At 43.9% G+C, this 16,717-nt stretch overlaps 1 protein-coding gene across 4 annotated transcripts in view; it reads right to left on the bottom strand.

Moving 5' to 3' along the window:
* Positions 1-15: 15 nt before the first annotated feature.
* Positions 16-16,717, bottom strand: part of Samhd1 (SAM and HD domain containing deoxynucleoside triphosphate triphosphohydrolase 1) — a 40,330-nt gene continuing 23,628 nt past the window's right edge. For all 4 annotated transcript variants that reach the window (XM_041670762.1, XM_041670764.1, XM_041670763.1 and 1 more), the window contains 5 exons: positions 12,672-12,811; positions 10,519-10,611; positions 6,973-7,077; positions 4,947-5,084; positions 16-2,590 (listed from right to left, as the gene is read on the bottom strand). In XM_041670762.1, the coding sequence (XP_041526696.1) occupies positions 2,486-2,590; positions 4,947-5,084; positions 6,973-7,077; positions 10,519-10,611; positions 12,672-12,811 (581 nt within the window). In that variant the 3' untranslated portion in view covers positions 16-2,485. The remainder of the gene's footprint in view (positions 2,591-4,946; positions 5,085-6,972; positions 7,078-10,518; positions 10,612-12,671; positions 12,812-16,717) is intronic.

The raw sequence follows: 16,717 nt of genomic DNA, 5'->3' as shown, positions 1-16,717 counted from the left end.
CAGCTACTGGAAACTAATAAAGCATAGAAGCATTCATCATTTTACTCCTTGCCTTGCTGTCTCTCCTAGAAGCCAATGGGTGGGGTTGGATGCCACCAATGGGTCAGGTGCCCACACATCTGTTACTTGATTTCATGGGGGAGAGAGAAAAGCTACAAATGAACAATATGTCTATCTGGGCAAAGAAGCTGAACCTTTGCAGACCCCAGGGGCTCGAGGGAGGAAGGAGGTCATTTTCAGGCACAAGAGCCTTGTTAACTATGGTTCCACCATCCAGTCACATGCAGGGAAACCTCCTGCTGGAAGGGAGCAAACTATATCTTGCTCTTATTTTGTGAGAAAAACCAAGTACTTGGGCCCTTGTCAATGCCACCGTGTGCAGACCCAACACAGTGGTAGGACACCATGAAGTGTCTTTGCAAAGGACGCCAGACCCGGCACACAGGTGTAAGGAGACGGCAGTTGAGGAGCATGCCTCCAGTTTCAAGATAGAAACATGCTCACGACAGCTTCACTGCAGCGGGTTCCCTCACCCAGCTGAAGTCACCATCACTCAATCTGTGGTCCTATTTACAGCAAGCAGACAGTTCAGTAACTTAGAGGCCAAGCCGTTAAAAATCTCCATTTTTATGCAATCTTGAAAACAGGTACTCAACAATGAAAACAGCTTCAAAGGCATAAAATATAGTTGTCTTGTGCATAAAAGGGGCGCATTGTTTCCCGGATATCATAGTACAAAATTAGGTACAAAATGCCAGAAAAAACCACAAGGATTTAAAAATAAGACTGGCAAAAATAAAGCAATAGTAGCAGAAAACTATACCATTCTTGACATCAAGTCTGGGCACACGAAGGCAGAGCCTCTGGCCATCTCCCTGAATGTCAGAGAGGCATGTGGCTAGCGGGGGCGAGCTAGCACCTCCCTTGTGCGTTTATGAGCTCAGAGGCAGACACACCAAATACTCTTTCACCTATGAGTGAATAAAATAGAACCTGGCTACCCAGAGGGGAGAGGTGGCACAGCAACCTGTCGGTGTATTCAAGTTGCCCGCTGCCAGGGCTGCCTCCTCATTTAGGGGAGTGTCATGACTAAGATGTCATCTGCAGCTCCTGCCTCGGTCCCTACTGCCCGCATCTCCACATCTCCAGCACTTCTGGTTGCCACCCCCTTCGGTTCCAACTAGACTTGGTTCTTGGTGAAGCTGTGCACAGCGCAGGTGAGGGGAGCAGCATGGGTGTCTGCGCAACCTCGACGGCTCTGCACTGCTAGGAACAGCTAGCTACATGGGGGGACCCGAGCCATGTAGACCACTAGGCTCACAAACACAGTCCGGAATATTCTGAAACCCGTAAACACAATGAAGCAGTGGTGGTGAAATTCCAAGTGAGAGCAGTCAGGACGGTGTCTGTGGCGTTGTCTGAACAGCTGAGCAATCCAACTCAGAGGAGGTGGAAGAAGGTTTGTCCCCGGCTGGCTGTGGTGAGTTCTTTGGGGCTGGAGTGGTTTCAAGTACAAAGAAGTTGATCTTGTCTGGAGCCACATCAGACTCGGAGCAATCTGGTGTGAGGAACCCTCCAACCCTAGCACCTCCTATAGCAGGCAGGGGGTTAGACTAGGAGAGGGGGCAGAGCGGCAGGTCAGTGGTAGAGGAATCGCTTGGCATGCCTCAGCTCCTCTCAACAAAGAGCTGTCCGATGCTCCCCCAGCCTAGCACTTAGCAGGGATGGAAGGGGACGGTGGCTCTCTCTCCTGGGAGAAGCAGGGTGAGGGGCGCCTCTCAGGGGGGGGTCTAAGATTTTGTTTATTTCAACTTTGAATTCCAATTTGTGCCCTTGTCTCAATTTATAAATTAAAAACAAAAGGCAATCATTTGTCCTAAGAGTTCAGAATAGATGGAAGAGTTATCCTGAGAAAACAGGTAGCTAAAGGAGAAAAGCTTCAATAATGCTAAAAACACACAAGCTAATGCTTTTCATAGTAGGTGTCTTAGTCACTGTTCTATTGCTGTCAAGAGACGCCATGACCAAGGCGACTCTTACAAAAGAAAGCAGCTAGTGGGGGCTTGCTTACAGTTTTAGACGCTTAGTCCACTATCATAATGGTGGGGAGCATGGCAGCAGCTGAGAGCTACATCCTGACCCACAGGCAGAGAGATTGGACCTCAAAGGCCACCCCCAGTGACACACCTCCTCCAACAAGGCCACCCCTCTTGATCCTTCTAATCCTTTCAAACTGTTCTACTCCCTGGTGACTAAGCACTCAATTATATGAGACTACGGTGGCTGTTCTCATCCAAACCTCCACAGGAAGCATAGCAAACTCATGCTAATATTACCATTTTTCGTTTTGAATAAAATGACTTACCCTTCAGCATATGCATACACTCAAAACACTAAATAAAAATCACTAGTAGATTCTGATTATATTTCCTAACTTAATTGTGGAGAGAGGAAGAGGCTTGCATAAAGAACTGACTGCAGGCATTCACTTAAAAAGCTGGGCTTTGGCTTTGGATGCTTCTCGGCAGCAACCTGGATCATCATTCTGCCATTTCCGAGGAGTTATAAGGGGGGCCATGATGTCACCATCCTATTAAAGAGAGAGAGGAAATCAGGGCACAGAGAAAAGCCAGTTCCCATCACTGTATTTTGGGGTACATCTCAGGCACACATAACCTTGTCCTGCACATAGATTGCTAGAGAAATCCAAAGTTGTATGTACTCTGCGAGAACACCAGGGCTGAGAAGCGGCTCACTGCTGCCCAGAAATGGCAGAGTTCGTTCACCTTCATGGGACTCTTGGAGACACAGAAGCTACACTGGATTCTTGCTTCTCTTTTCCCCACTCTCCAATAAAACAAATGACCCAGGTCTGCAAACAGGGGACAGGGAGGATGGGGACAAATGACAACTAGGACACTGGGACCATGACTACTTGCTGAATTTGAATCTTTCTCTTTAAATAAACCTCTTTGGCCCTAACAACACAGGCTCCAGTCAAATGCACCACCCTTCCACCAAGGGGGAGGCTGCCTCAGATTAACGCAATGACTCAACAGGAGGCCACTAGGCTCTCTAACCCACCTGCCTCCTGAAACATGGCTCTTTGCCTGTTTACTCTCAGGTACTTATCACCTCTTTGTGCTCCACTCAGACTGGCAGCTGCTCTTCTCAGAGGCCTTGGCTAGCTCTTGTGCCCAGTGGTTTTTCAGGTGACAGACTGAGGTGAGGAGGGCAGAGAAGCCTGGGTATTCCCTCTGGCGTGGTTTTCAGGGGCTGTGATCACTCTATGGTTCCAGCTCCTGGAAGGGGCCACAGCTCCTGACCTCTCTGAGAAGGCAGTGACATCATCCGGGCATTGTCTCGCTGTCTGTCATTTGTTCATTTAGCTCTACCAAACCTTTGGAAATCTCCCAATGCTAAATGTCTTCCACTGAACATACTGGGTCTGGCTAGGCAGAGCTTTTGTGAGCTGCTACTGCTCATCTCAAAAGCAGCAGCATTTGTAAAATCCCTATCTCCATCACACTTCCTTCTGCTTCCAACTCTAGCAAATATTAAAAATGCGCATTTAAAAGATTTCACTTGCTGGGAGGTGGTGACACACACCTTTAAGCCCAGCACTCAGGAGGCAGGCAGATCTCTGTGAGTTTGAGGCCAGCCTGGTCTATAAGAGCTAGTTTCAGGACAGGCACCAAAGCTACAGAGAAACCCTGTCTTGAAAAACCAAAAAAAAAAAAAAAAAAAAAAAGATTTCATTCAATGGCTCCAGGCTGCCCCTTGCACAAGGGATGGCAGAAAATACCTCACGCTCAACAATGCTCCTGAAAGGGCTCGTGTTCTCTGTGACCTTTCAGCTATCCCCATGTTGCTTCTGTTTCAGCGCCTCCCTATCATCAGCCCCTGCTGCCAGCACTGAATGAGCCGCTGAGATTTCTCCTCCTCTGGGGCTGGCCTGCAAGCTTTCCTGAGGCAGACTTTTCTCATCTAACCAAACACTAATATGTTACACAACTGCTGTTTACTTTTGTGTTTGTGGTCCACACCTAGAGACCCAGAGTACTAAGGAACTATGTCTGTCTTAGGGACTGCTTCATCCTGGTACTGAACACAGGGCCTGACAAGAAACAAACCAAGCAAACTCATCTGATGCGTTAATATACCTAGGTTTAAGGTACTTAACACACACACTGGTGTTTTTATTTCCCGTTTCCTTAAAAAAAAAAAAAAAGTGTGTGTGGTATGCGTATATGTGTGTGGTACATGTGTATGTGTTATCTGTAATATATGTGTATTGTGTATATGTATCATGTATACACATGCATGGGTGTGTGTATGTGTGTGTGTACTGTATAGGTCTGTGTATGAATGTGTATTGTGTGTTTGCAGATGATCTTGACCATGAGGCACACGTGGAAGCCAGAGGGTAACATTGGTGCCTTCTTTAATCACTTCTCCACCCTTTTTTTCCCCCACATTTTTTATTTTATGTGTATGCATGCATATCTATGCACCACTTGCATATCTGATACCCACGGTGACCAGAAGAGGGCATCAGATCTTCTGGAACTGGAGTTACAGCTGGTTGTCAGCCGCCTTGTGCGTGCTGGGAATTGAGCCCAGGTCTTCTGGAAGAGTAGCCAGTGCTCTTAACTGCTGAGCCATCTCTCCAGCCCCATATTGCTACAATTTAAATGAGAACCTCTCAATGATTAAAAGGATCACTTTTGGATTTTCCTTAAAAATCAAAAAATATGCCAGGTCCCTATGCAGCTGTGTATCTGTACTTCCCAAGCTTGGGAGGTGAAGGAGGAGGATCAGGAATTCGAGGTCATTCTCAGCCATATAGCAAATCTGAGACCAACCTGAACTACATATGACCTGTCTCACCCCTGCTCCCAGATTCCTTTCTTTTTTAATGTTCAAGGACATGAATAGTCACTCACCTGCGGTTTGGTGAAGTCTTTGTCCGCACACCACTGAATGAAGTACTGCCGAGCAGCATATAGGCTCTTTCTGTCTTTCTTTTTACAGTATACTCGGATGAGCTGCTCTGCAAATTTCTGTGGCAGAAGCTGGGACACCTTTTTTACAAAAAAAAAAAAAAAAAAAAAATCTTGCTTGAGTTCTCACTTCCAAAACCAGCTGCCTCCCAGGGTCTGGGTATCATTTTTAATGTGAGCTAAAGCATTGCATTGATTTTCTACTTTATCCCAATTATCATCCGAAGAGGAAATGACTATTTCTTGCAAAGTGCCTCAGAATTTTACGCTAATTACTAAAAGATTGACAGGACGTAACTGTGCAGAGAGCATAGACTCCTATCTAAGACGTGCAGACAGGCACAGTGGGCTTGTATTACCTCAGCCGCCTGGCTTCAAACCAAACACTGCACCGAGCTCCAGCTCTAGCTGTCTCTACCCCGCCTTCTCATTAGATTGCCCAGGCCGTCCCTGAACTCACTTCCTAGTACTGGCAGGTCTTGAACCTGTGATCCTGTAGTTTCAGGCTTTTGGGACTAAAGGCCTATACTACTACATCCAGATATCCATGTATCTATTTATATCTATATCCTTACTTTCTTTTTTTGAGAAAGGATCTCACTGTAGTTACCATGGGTGGCCTGGAACTCACTCACTATATAGACCAGGCTGCCTCAGACTCATAAAGGTTCACCTGATTCTGCCTCTGCCTCTGGAGTGCTGGGATTAAAGGTGTGTGCCACTGTGCCCAGTGAGATATATTTTAAATTGTTGTTTTGCTTTATTTTGAGACAGTCTCATGTACCCCAGCCTGGCCTTTAACTCCCGATCCGACTCCAAGTGTGCACCAGCGCACCTGGCTTATGCTTTACTTTATTTTTATTATTTTGGTTTTTCGAGACAGGGTTTCTCTGTGGTTTTGGAGCCTGTCCTGGAACTAGCTCTTGTAGACCAGGCTGGTCTCGAACTCACAGAGATCCGCCTGCCTCTGCCTCCCGAGTGCTGGGATTAAAGGCGTGCGCCACCACCGCCCGGCTTGCTTTACTTTAAAAACATTAGATTTATTAACTTCATTCCGTATGTGTGTATATTTTATCTGCTTGCATGCACACACCATGTACACGCTAGGAATCACACTGATGTCTTCAGCGAAAGCTACAGCGCTCTTAATCACTGAACCATCTCTCCAGCCCCGCCTTCTCTCGGTTTCTTTTTTTAAAGCTGGAAATAGATTTTTCTCTCATACAATACATCCTGACCAGTTTCCCCTCCCTCCAGTCTTCCGAGTTCCCCCAGCCTCCCCTTTTTCCTGGATCCACATCCCCCGCATCTCCCACCAGAAAAGAGCAGGCCTCAAAGAGACAACAACTAAACATGACAAAATAAAAGACAATAAAAAAGGCAAAAGCCCTCACACCAGAGCTGGACAAGGCCACCCAACAGGAGGAAGAGGGTCCCAAGAGCAAGTGAGTCAGAGAGGCACCTACTCCTCCAGTGAGGAGCCCCCTGAGAGTCAGAGAGGCACCCACTCCTCCAGTGTGGAGCCCCCTAAGAGTCAGAGGCACGCCCACTCCTCCAGTGAGGAGCCCCCTAAGAGTCAGAGAGGCACACCCACTCCTCCAGTGAGGAGCCCCCTAAGAGTCAGAGAGGCACGCCCACTCCTCCAGTGAGGAGCCCCCTAAAGAGTCAGAGGCACGCCCACTCCTCCAGTGAGGAGCCCCCTAAGAGTCAGAGGCACGCCCACTCAAGCTAACAGCCATGATAGGCATGCAGAGGACCTCCTGCACACCCCTTCAGGCCCTGTGGCTGCTGCTTCAGTCTCTGTGAGTTCATATGCCTCCTGCTTAGTTGATGCAGTGGGCTGTGCCTTTTTTTATTTCTTTAATAGCAGACACTGACTTTACAACCTGACTGGCAAGTAAAATATAAATTGGCTTTAATACTTGCCAAATATACACCTTAGAGTAGAATTCTCTACTTAGCCAGTTACCTGCTCTTTAGAGATCTTGACTGCTTGCCTTGTGTTATTTTTACTATAGAAGAGGACATGGTCAATTGGATTCTTGTCTTCCATCCCATAATCCATGTTGAGAACCTTAATTAAAACAATAGATAGATCACATAACAACCATAAGAACTGAACTCAAGATTATAAGGACAACACAAGAAATGAACAGAGCCCTCCAGGTGTTCAGAGGTAGGAGTATTAGGAAGTTGTAACATCTGGAATAAAAATAACTCTGGTACATGACCACCTTTGGGGATTTGGTTTAGAAACTTGGGTGGAGGGGAAAGTATCTATGAGTATTTAAGTATAGAGTATAAAGGGAATATCTATTATGAAACAGGCAGTGGTAGACAGTAGATAATCAACTTTTGTCTATGTATGGGCATGTACAAGAGGAGGTCAGAGGTCAACGTTGGCTGTCATTCCTCAGGTGCCATGCACTTCCCTCCCCACCCCCAACCCCGAGGAGAGGGTCTCACAGGCTTGGAGCTCACCAAGGCACTTAGGCTGCAGGCCAATGGGCCCTAGGGATCCAGTTGTCTTTGCCTCCCTAGCTCTGGCCTGACAAGTGTGTGTGTGTGTCGTGTGTGTGTGTGTGTGTTTTAAAAAGTGAGTTCGGCAGCTAAAACTCAGGCCCTCATGCCAGCATGGCTAGTGGAAGTATGTGGCACACTTCCTGGGAACAGCAACTTTCTAAGAGAATAGGGATTTATCAGGGAAGAAAGGCAAGATTCCCAGGCAAGAAAAACTGCTCCGAAGCAAAGGTCTGAGTCTTGGTGAGAATTTTGCTTTCAGGCTATGAGCACGTGCACACGTGCTGGAGATTGAACTCAGGGCCTAGAGAATGGCAGGCAAGTGCTCTACCACTAAGCCAAATTCCCGGCTCTAGACGGCATAACATTTTAAAGTTCAGGTTTCAGATTTTGGATAAGGGAGAATTTAACCTTTAACCTATACCTAGAGAGAAACGTAAGAATTCAGAAGGTCTTTCTAGGAGTTTGCCCCTGAAGGAGAGGAAAGGGAGCAAGATTAAGTATAGGGTGGTGATTTCCTTCATAGGGGAGACTAACTGCTGCTAGCGGGCAAGTCTGTGGGCGGAAGGACAGATCTACAGAAGAGAGGAATATACAAGCGGGCTCCAGATCTGCGGTGCCAAGCGTGGTAGTCACTAGCCAAGTGGTTTATTTTTAAATTTTTATTTATTAGGAAATTACCACTGTACCATCCAGTTCAGGTGACCCTCCTGACTATCTCGGTTTCTCTCGCATGTGGTCGATACTATATTAACCATCACATCCAGCAATAACTTAAAATTTAAATTAATTAACATAGAATTAAAAAAAAATCATTTCTTAGTCTTAGGAATCACATTTAAAATGGCAGCACAGGGCCGGACGGGGGTGGCACACACCTTTAATCCCAGCACTCGGGAGGCAGAGGCAGGCGGATCTCTGTGAGTTCACGGCCAGCCTGGTCTACAAAAGCTAGTTCCAGGACAGGCTCCAAAGCTACACAGAGAAACCCTATCTCGAAAAACCAAAAATAATAAAATAAAATGGCAGTACAGATATAGACCTTTTTGTGATTGCAGGAGGTTCCACTGGGTAGTATTGTTCTACACACAGTAGAAAGAGTACCTCCTCCTGAGTCTCTCTTGGTGTCCCCCCTCCCCCAAAGGCTTTCTCTGTGAAACAGACCTGGCTGTCCTGGACTCACTGTGTACACAAGGCTGGCCTCAAACTCACAGAAATCCACCTGCCTCTGCCTCCCGAGACCTGAAATTAAAGGTGTGTGCCACCACCACCTGGACAAACCTCCTTTAAAAAAAACAAAAAACAAAAACAAAAAAACAGGGTCTCACACTATATGAACAGGATGGCCTTGAACTCACAGAGATCTGTCTGCCTCTGCCTCCCAAGTGCTAGGATTAAAGGCATGCATCACCACACCTGGCCTGGCTAAGTCTTTAATTAGGAAAAAGATTTCTCTAACTAAGGGAAGATGAGAGAAAACTGAAGTTTGAGAGAGTACCTATGCAATGGCCTGTAAGTATCTTTTATTTTTATTATCTGAACGCGGGGCCATGTTGGGCTATTCATTCAGGGTGAACACCTAAGATTGGTAAGTAGGGGTGAAGAGCTGAGTGGAGTAAAGACGGTTTGCTATGGAGTCTGGGAGAATTGTACCCAACCTGCTCGAAACTACAGAGGATCCAGCTAAAATTGGTGACCAGGAATTCACAGTGCAGTGATGTCTCTAACAGGATTTGTGTAGCCAGCTATAGTTAGGGAGGAGGTTAGCATCAACACATCTAGGTTATCTGGACTCTTGCCAAACAGATGCAAAGGGTAAAGGGGTTGACAGTAACTACAGAAATGGTGGAATTTTATTAATAATGATTACAAAATCTAAGTTTGACTAAAAGAGAAACACAGGTAAGATAGGCTATAGCTATAAGAAAGTGAGGAGCCAATAGGAGATCCCGATGAGCTGAGTTAGGGTCAATGAAAAGAAAAGGTGAAGAGAAAAGGGCTTTGTGGACAGAAAACAAGACACCTCTGCTATTATCACATAATCTCAATATACTGGCAGAACATCACTAGGAAAATTTGAAAAGTGGCTGATAATGTTGATTTTCTAAGACTACAGCTGATTCTCATCCTTCTGGCTTTCTGTGTCTCCAAGTTTGGGTTTTTTGCATATATATTTTTAAAATTAAGTGCATGAATGTGTGTGTGCGTGTGTGTGTGCGTGTGTGTGTGTGTGTGTGTGTGCGTGTGTGTGTGTGTGTGTGCACAGAAAGGAATCGCAGGAGGACATTGGATCCTGGAGCTGGAGTTACAGGTGGTTTTGAGTCACCTGACATGGGTGCTGGCAACTGACCTTCCTGGTCCTCTGGAAGAGCAGAAAGTTCTTAAATGCTGAACCATCTCTTCAGCCTCTTTGCTGTTCTGTTTGTTTTGAAACAGGTTCTCACTATGTAGCATTGGCCAGCCTGGAGCTCACGGTATAGACCAGGCTGGCCTCAAATGTGTGTTTCTAATGCCTCTACTTCCTGAATGCTGAGATTTCAGAAGTACATCACCACCTCCTACCCTCCAAGTTTTTTATGATGAGGGAAGGTTTTTTGTTTTTAATTTTGTTTTGCTTTGTTTTTTGAGACTGGGTCTCTCTACACAGTTCTGGTTTTCCCGGAACTTACTAAGCAGACTAGGATGGCCTTGAACTCACAGATCTGCCTGCCTCTGCTTCTGGAGTGCTGGGACTAAAGGCTACCACACTCAGAGGGAAGACTTTTTGGCTTTTTTTTTTTGGGGGGGGATTTTTCGAGACAGGGTTTCTCCGTAGCTTTTTGGTTCCTGTCCTGGAACTAGCTCTTGTAGACCAGGCTGGCCTCGAACTCACAGAGATCCGCCTGCCTCTGCCTTCCGAGTGCTGGGATTAAAGGCGTGCGCCACCACCGCCCGGCTTGGCTTTTTTTTAAACCAGAATTTTTCACTTAATTTTCTCTTGGGCTCACCAACTTACATCCACTATGAAATCTTCGGCCTTCAGTTGGGCTTCCAGGTTCACAGGAGGTTTGGTGTTAATAATCTCTTGGGGAAGCTGTTTATACTCTTCCTAGAAGAGATGAGACTTCCCAGTTAGGACCCAGTTTGTCCTTACGTACTTGTGCCATGGTCATGTTCCTTCGACACCAATCAAAACAGAGATACCCCATCAAGAAAGCTCCATGCATGCGAGCCTGGAAACAAACTGGGCAGTTTTCATTAAAAACAAACACAAACAACCAGCACATTTTGGAAAGAATGTGGCATCCACCCACGCAGAGCTACCTCCTGCTGCTTTTGCAGTGTCTGGTGTTGCCAGAGGCCCCTGTGACATTATCTCATATCTCACCAGTAAGCTGCATACAGACACAAGCTCATCTTTCCTAGTCCTTCTGTATTTTTGGCCCAATATAATACAAATAACACACAAAACCCATGGAGTTAATTGCTCTGATGCTGGTGAGGCTCCTGGGCAATGGCAGACTATTAGTACTTACATTTCTGGAGAGCCAAAAGTTAAAGGTCAATTTTTCTTTTACAGTTTTTTAAATAATTTGTTAATATATTGGTTTCTACATGCTCTTACATTTATATAAAATATTTACACATATTCCTTACAATTTGTACATATATTAAATGGTTGTATCATAAACACTGTTCTATGGAATTTTATAAAAGAAAAATCAAGTCGGGGAAAATTACTTATAAAACATTAGCAAAACCCCGTGATATCGAGGAACGAGAAGTTCTCCTATTCATGTTCATTGGATTTTCTCAGCTACTTATTTTGGCTTCCTTTATTGCTGTTGGCCCAGACTTCTCATCCTCTATAATAAGATCATCAGGTCAGAAAACAAAAGCAGTGGAACTGTGGAAGGGTATCTCTGTCTGCAGGGGCAGACGGGTGCTCTGTGCTGTCAGTCCGAGGCAGATCAGGAACCTCCGGAGGTGGGGACACAGCCACAGACTGTCAGTTCTGCTCTCCACCAGCTCTGCCGCACAGCCTTCAAGCTGCCACCCACTTCAGTTCTTTAACTTTCCCATTTTATGGGAGGGGAGCAGGTGCTGAACTCCGGTTTCATCTTTTGGGAGAATACTGACCAGCCTGCTGCTCTAAAGCAGGAGGCCACCAGCACCTCCTCTACCAGCAGCCTCTCCCTCATCTGGTGGAGAGCTGGGAGATTGAGAGTGGAAGGTGGGTGCTCTCCTGGGCACAGGAGTCAGTGTGGAGAAATAGGGGTCCCTCCTCCTGATATTTTACATAGAATCATAATTTATAGATTACCCATGGTCTTCCTGTTCTTACCCAATGTCAGATAATTAATACTAATTGCTTTCTTAAAAATATGAAATATGCCACAATAAAAAACATAGTTTTGTATATTTTTATAACTCTTTCAGTCCTTTGAGGTCCCTGTCTGCCTAGAGAAGTCTGCACTCTTCCATTGGCTTAGCTACAATTCAAGTGCTCACAGTAGGGGGAAGGCAGAGAGGGTCCCTCAAGGTGCAAGGAGGATAGGCCAGCACAGGTCCCATTTGGTAGGCAGAGCGGGTGAGTAGACCCCCACCTACCCACTGCTGTGCAGGGTCAGTTTTCCTGTGCTGCTCTTAAGGTCAGCACGATCTTTGCACTCCCTCCTCGTTCAAGAAAAGGCATGTTTTCTACTTGAAGACCATGTCAGTCAGAGAAGTTCAAGGTCAGTTTTTGACTGCACTATGTCAAGCAGCCCTAACCATCATTGTTCAAAGGTCACCTAGAGATAAAACAGGTTCTCAGAGCAGGAGTGAAGCTCACACAGGTCTTATTTTGAGGGATTTCCCCTTCCATTCATTGTCCAGTCTTGGATCTATCTCAAACTTGAGGTCCTGACTGAACATGAGAGCAGATTTTTATTATAGTCGCTTAGACCTGCCTTTGAACCTTAACCCGACTGCTTTCACGAGCAATGCTTTTACTATCACCTAACCTCAGTTTTTTCGTCTTGTAAGCAGGCCTAAGAATAGTGTGAAGATGAAATGAGAACACACAGGAAGCATGGCCACTGGGAAGAATAACAGCTTCTTCTTGAGGACAGAGACTGGGATAACCCTGCATGAACAGCAGGGTAGCTAATGATACATACAACTTACCTTTCTAATCTTGTGCTGACCGTTTGGCTGGGTCTCACCCAAATACTTGTATAGATCACGGCGTTCGATGTTCCTTAAAATATTTCGTGCCTCAGACAACCGTGTATCAGTAGAGTTTAAAATCTCCAGAAAAATGTTATCTGTCAATGTGATGAAATTTCATTCACATTAAAATGACAGTAGATTTAACCATTGTGGTCCTGAAATGGTCTTAATAAGGCAGAGTGTTGTGACTGTGTGTGTAGAAACGATGGCAGAGAGGGGAAAAGGCGAGCACAGAAGTGGGAGATCCTCCCGGGAGATGACCTGGGAGTGCAGTACAACCGATGGCCTGAGCTGGGGCACGCGGTACAGAGAGACTTACTTATTACTGTTGGGCTTTTACTTTTGTAATTGAGACAAGATTTTGCTAATTAGCTCTAGACAGCGTTAAACACTTACAAACAAAATTACGTCTGTGATCTACTTAAAACAGCTCAATGTTCGCCAGAAGGAGGTAGAGGGAAAGAACTGCTACGTGTTGATAACAGTTAAAGCTAAGTGACAAGTGCATGGAAGTTTGTAAGCTGACTTATTCAAAGGTTTTTATAACGTTTTAAAATACTTTATTCTATGATGCTAACAGAAGGGGAAAAAAAAAACCTTTCTTCTTTTGTCTTTTTTTTTCAATTTTCTTAAAAAACTTTCTAATTAAAATAGCCTTTAACCAAATTCATTATTATCATCTTTCCATAAAAAAACTCTATTTGTATACAATTTTCTTGCTTCTGTTTTTCTTTTTTTGAGAGAAGGTTTCACTCTTAGGGTAGTTTGAGCTTACTATATATCTCAGGTTGGTCTTAACATTGTAGCAATCCCCGGCTTCATCCTTCTGAGTGTAGCCACTGCATCTGTCTGTGTGTATAAGATTCTTTTGATGAAGGGAATGGGAGGAGGTGAGGGAGTAGGAACTGGGATTGGTATGTAAAATAAAAAAAGATAATTTGTTTTCTTTTCTTAGAATTATTTAAAACTTAGAATTTGAGGCCAGCCTGGTCTGCAGTTCCAGGTCAGGCTCCAAAAGTTACACAGAAAAAAAAAAAAAAAAAAAACTAACCTAGAATAACCCCTCTCATCTTCCAGGATGCTGGCCTTTAGAACAGATCAGGGAGCCATGGTGGATGCCCTACATCTGTTCAATCTGATCAGATGTAATGATCCTCAGATTTCTCTATTATAAATTTTTTGGGGGGTGTGGTGCTGTGGACTGGACCCAGGCCTCACCCCCACTCCTCTCCACCATCAGGCCTTAAATTAACAGCCTACTGGGTTTGAGACTGTATGCTAACCAAGAATCTTTCAGTCACCGATACGCAGTTATAAAGGCTTAAATATAAAAAAATGCTTTGGGACAAATTATTAGGATATGTAAATACAAATTACTGGGACATATAAATATAAACCACAAAGGTCTAAAGATGATAAGGCAAATAATGTAAAAAATTATTATAAAACAATAAAACATGCTTCAGACTTCCTTCCCTTTCTATGATATTGTTACATCAAGATTCCTAAAGTTCAAAGTTTAACATTAATATAATTCTAATAAACTGACAAAATAATGACTGCTTGCTGTTCAGCCACAGACTTGATGATCTATATTCCAGGTGGTCATTTCTTAAGTATAGACTAAGAATGCTTCTGATTTTGATGGAGACATCCTCTTGATTTATATACATCCAATCTTCTGAACAAATAAAAATAAATATATTGCTTTTAAATAAAATTATTTTTAAGTTTCTATTTCTATTATGACTCTGAAAGTGAGTCTCCTTGCCTCTTCTACAACACGGATTTCGATACAGACTACAAATAATAATAATAACAATAACATAGCTGATTGACATTTTTGTCTCTTAGAAAAAGTTCTTATAAGCCTCATGAGATCAGCTTGGATCCACTGACATCATTCCAGGTCAACATAAACTCAAATAGGTATTACTTGTCAACAGTTAGCTTTCCATTTTAAAAAAAAAAAAATGGGGGGGGGGCTGGAGAGATGGCTCAGTGGTTAAGAGCACTGGCTGCTCTTCCAGAGGTCCTGAGTTCGATTCCCAGCAACCACATGGTGGCTCACAACCATCTGTAATGAGATCTGGCACCTCCTCTGGCATGCGGGCATACATGGAGGCAGAATGTTGTATACTTAATAAATAAATAAATAAATCTAAAAAAAAAAATTGGGTAGGGGGGACTTTCCCTCTCTCCCTGTCCTGGAATACCCTTCTCTAATCTGCTAAAACTGTACATTTAAAAATTCCAAATATACACCTAAGAGAAAAAGTTTCTTCTTTAAAATTCCTAAACTTCATTTTCTGCCATTGATACATATTTGTTCCAGCAAAATAATAATTATTTAAAAGATTACAGATAACTTGGCCATCTCACTGCAGCCCTGCGTCCTGCCTGCCAGCTCACTCCCCAGAGGGTTCCGCCGCACTCTCCTGACTCTCTCTCAGCACAGACGGATACAATCGCTGCCTGCAGGGACAACAAATGAAACAGCCTGCTCTGCCCAGGTTTTCAGGGTGTTCCAGTCTTCAAGACCCCCAGCTTCGCCTTCAGGCCAGCAGGCCGCAGCCATGAGTGATTTCCACAGTCCTGTGTCACTCATCCCTTTTCCTAATGGACTCTACAGCCCAGGGGCTGGACCACCTTTAAAAATCTATCTATTATTGCTGTATAAATTCTGCCCATGATCCTGCAACGTATGTGCTATCAGACAATCTCCTTATGTACGTCTGACAATTGTTCTGTTGGGAAAATCTTGCCATGTATACTTTGAGACAAATTGGTACTTCCCTTTCATAGCCAAAATGGCTTGTTATGCCTTGATTACAAATTTGACTTATTAAAAAAATTAAATACAAAAAATTTGACTTATTAGGTCAACTTTAGCTGCAGCCTTGGTACCAAAGATGCATACCGCTAATCCAGGTAAACTTTTTATCTAACAATGCTTCATCAAAATGCAGATTAATCAAATTAATACAATTAATCAAAGGCTAATAGAGCAAACTAACTTTCTAATTCTTTTTGATAACTCAAAATCATAACATTTAGATACGCCTAACCACATCATGTCATCCCATTATAGATTCCTATATTATTCCTCTTCTTTACCATAGAGCAGAGATATTCCGAAATCATATACAACTACACTTACAAGATGGTTCAACTAATTCTCAGCTTACCATCAATATATATTGATTATTAATTATAGATTATAAATATTATCGTCGATTATAAATAGATTGTTAATATAAATGTTGACTAAATACTGGTATTAATTATTGATTACTAATTTCAGTATCATTACTTATTATTCTTCCAGTCATCTTCAGACTTTTTATTTATCCACTTTACTTGCTGCCCTAAGATTGACTTACTTGCTTCTCTTTTTAAACAGAAAAGGCTGAGATGCCAGGAGCGTTTTTCATGAGCTTTTGTGGGCCATGACGCAATTACGGCTTATAGCAATTGATAATTCAGATGTCAATCCACCCAAGAAATTCCTCAGCTGGAGGAACACTGCCCAGCAAAGCCAGCAGGGCCACTGACTCTGACAAGTGTTGCTTTCATCTATAATTCGCTTGTATAGTAACAGCTATGATGTCTTCCCATTACCATGCATTATCATGTAATGTGTACATGTGATCTCATGATTACATCTCAATCTTACGGGCACACATATCTGTGGATGGTCAAAAGCATGACTACTCTCTACACTATGTCCTCCACATTACGGTGAGAAACTTAGAGGCCTGTTCTCTATCACTAGCCTTACTGACAGAGCAAGCTGGCCAGACATGCGTCCTTCTGGACAGAACACAGACGGAACTTCCACAGATATTACTTAGGAACTTGCAGGTGTCTGACCTTGTACGACCTAAGCCTTCAGGGGATTTATGATGAATTAGGGTGGTATTGCAGGTGTCTCTCCTTGTTTTATCTTAGTCCTTCAAGAGACTAATAGCACCTAGCTGACTAACCATGTCCAGATATTA

The sequence above is a fragment of the Microtus oregoni genome, unplaced genomic scaffold (genome assembly GCF_018167655.1).
Source record: "Microtus oregoni isolate MIOR12 unplaced genomic scaffold, Mior012 000020F_ref0000438, whole genome shotgun sequence".
In the NCBI taxonomy this organism is placed as follows: domain Eukaryota; kingdom Metazoa; phylum Chordata; class Mammalia; order Rodentia; family Cricetidae; genus Microtus; species Microtus oregoni.
The sequence above is the reverse complement of the archived record's forward strand: the minus strand, read 5'-3'. Positions and strand labels throughout refer to the sequence as shown.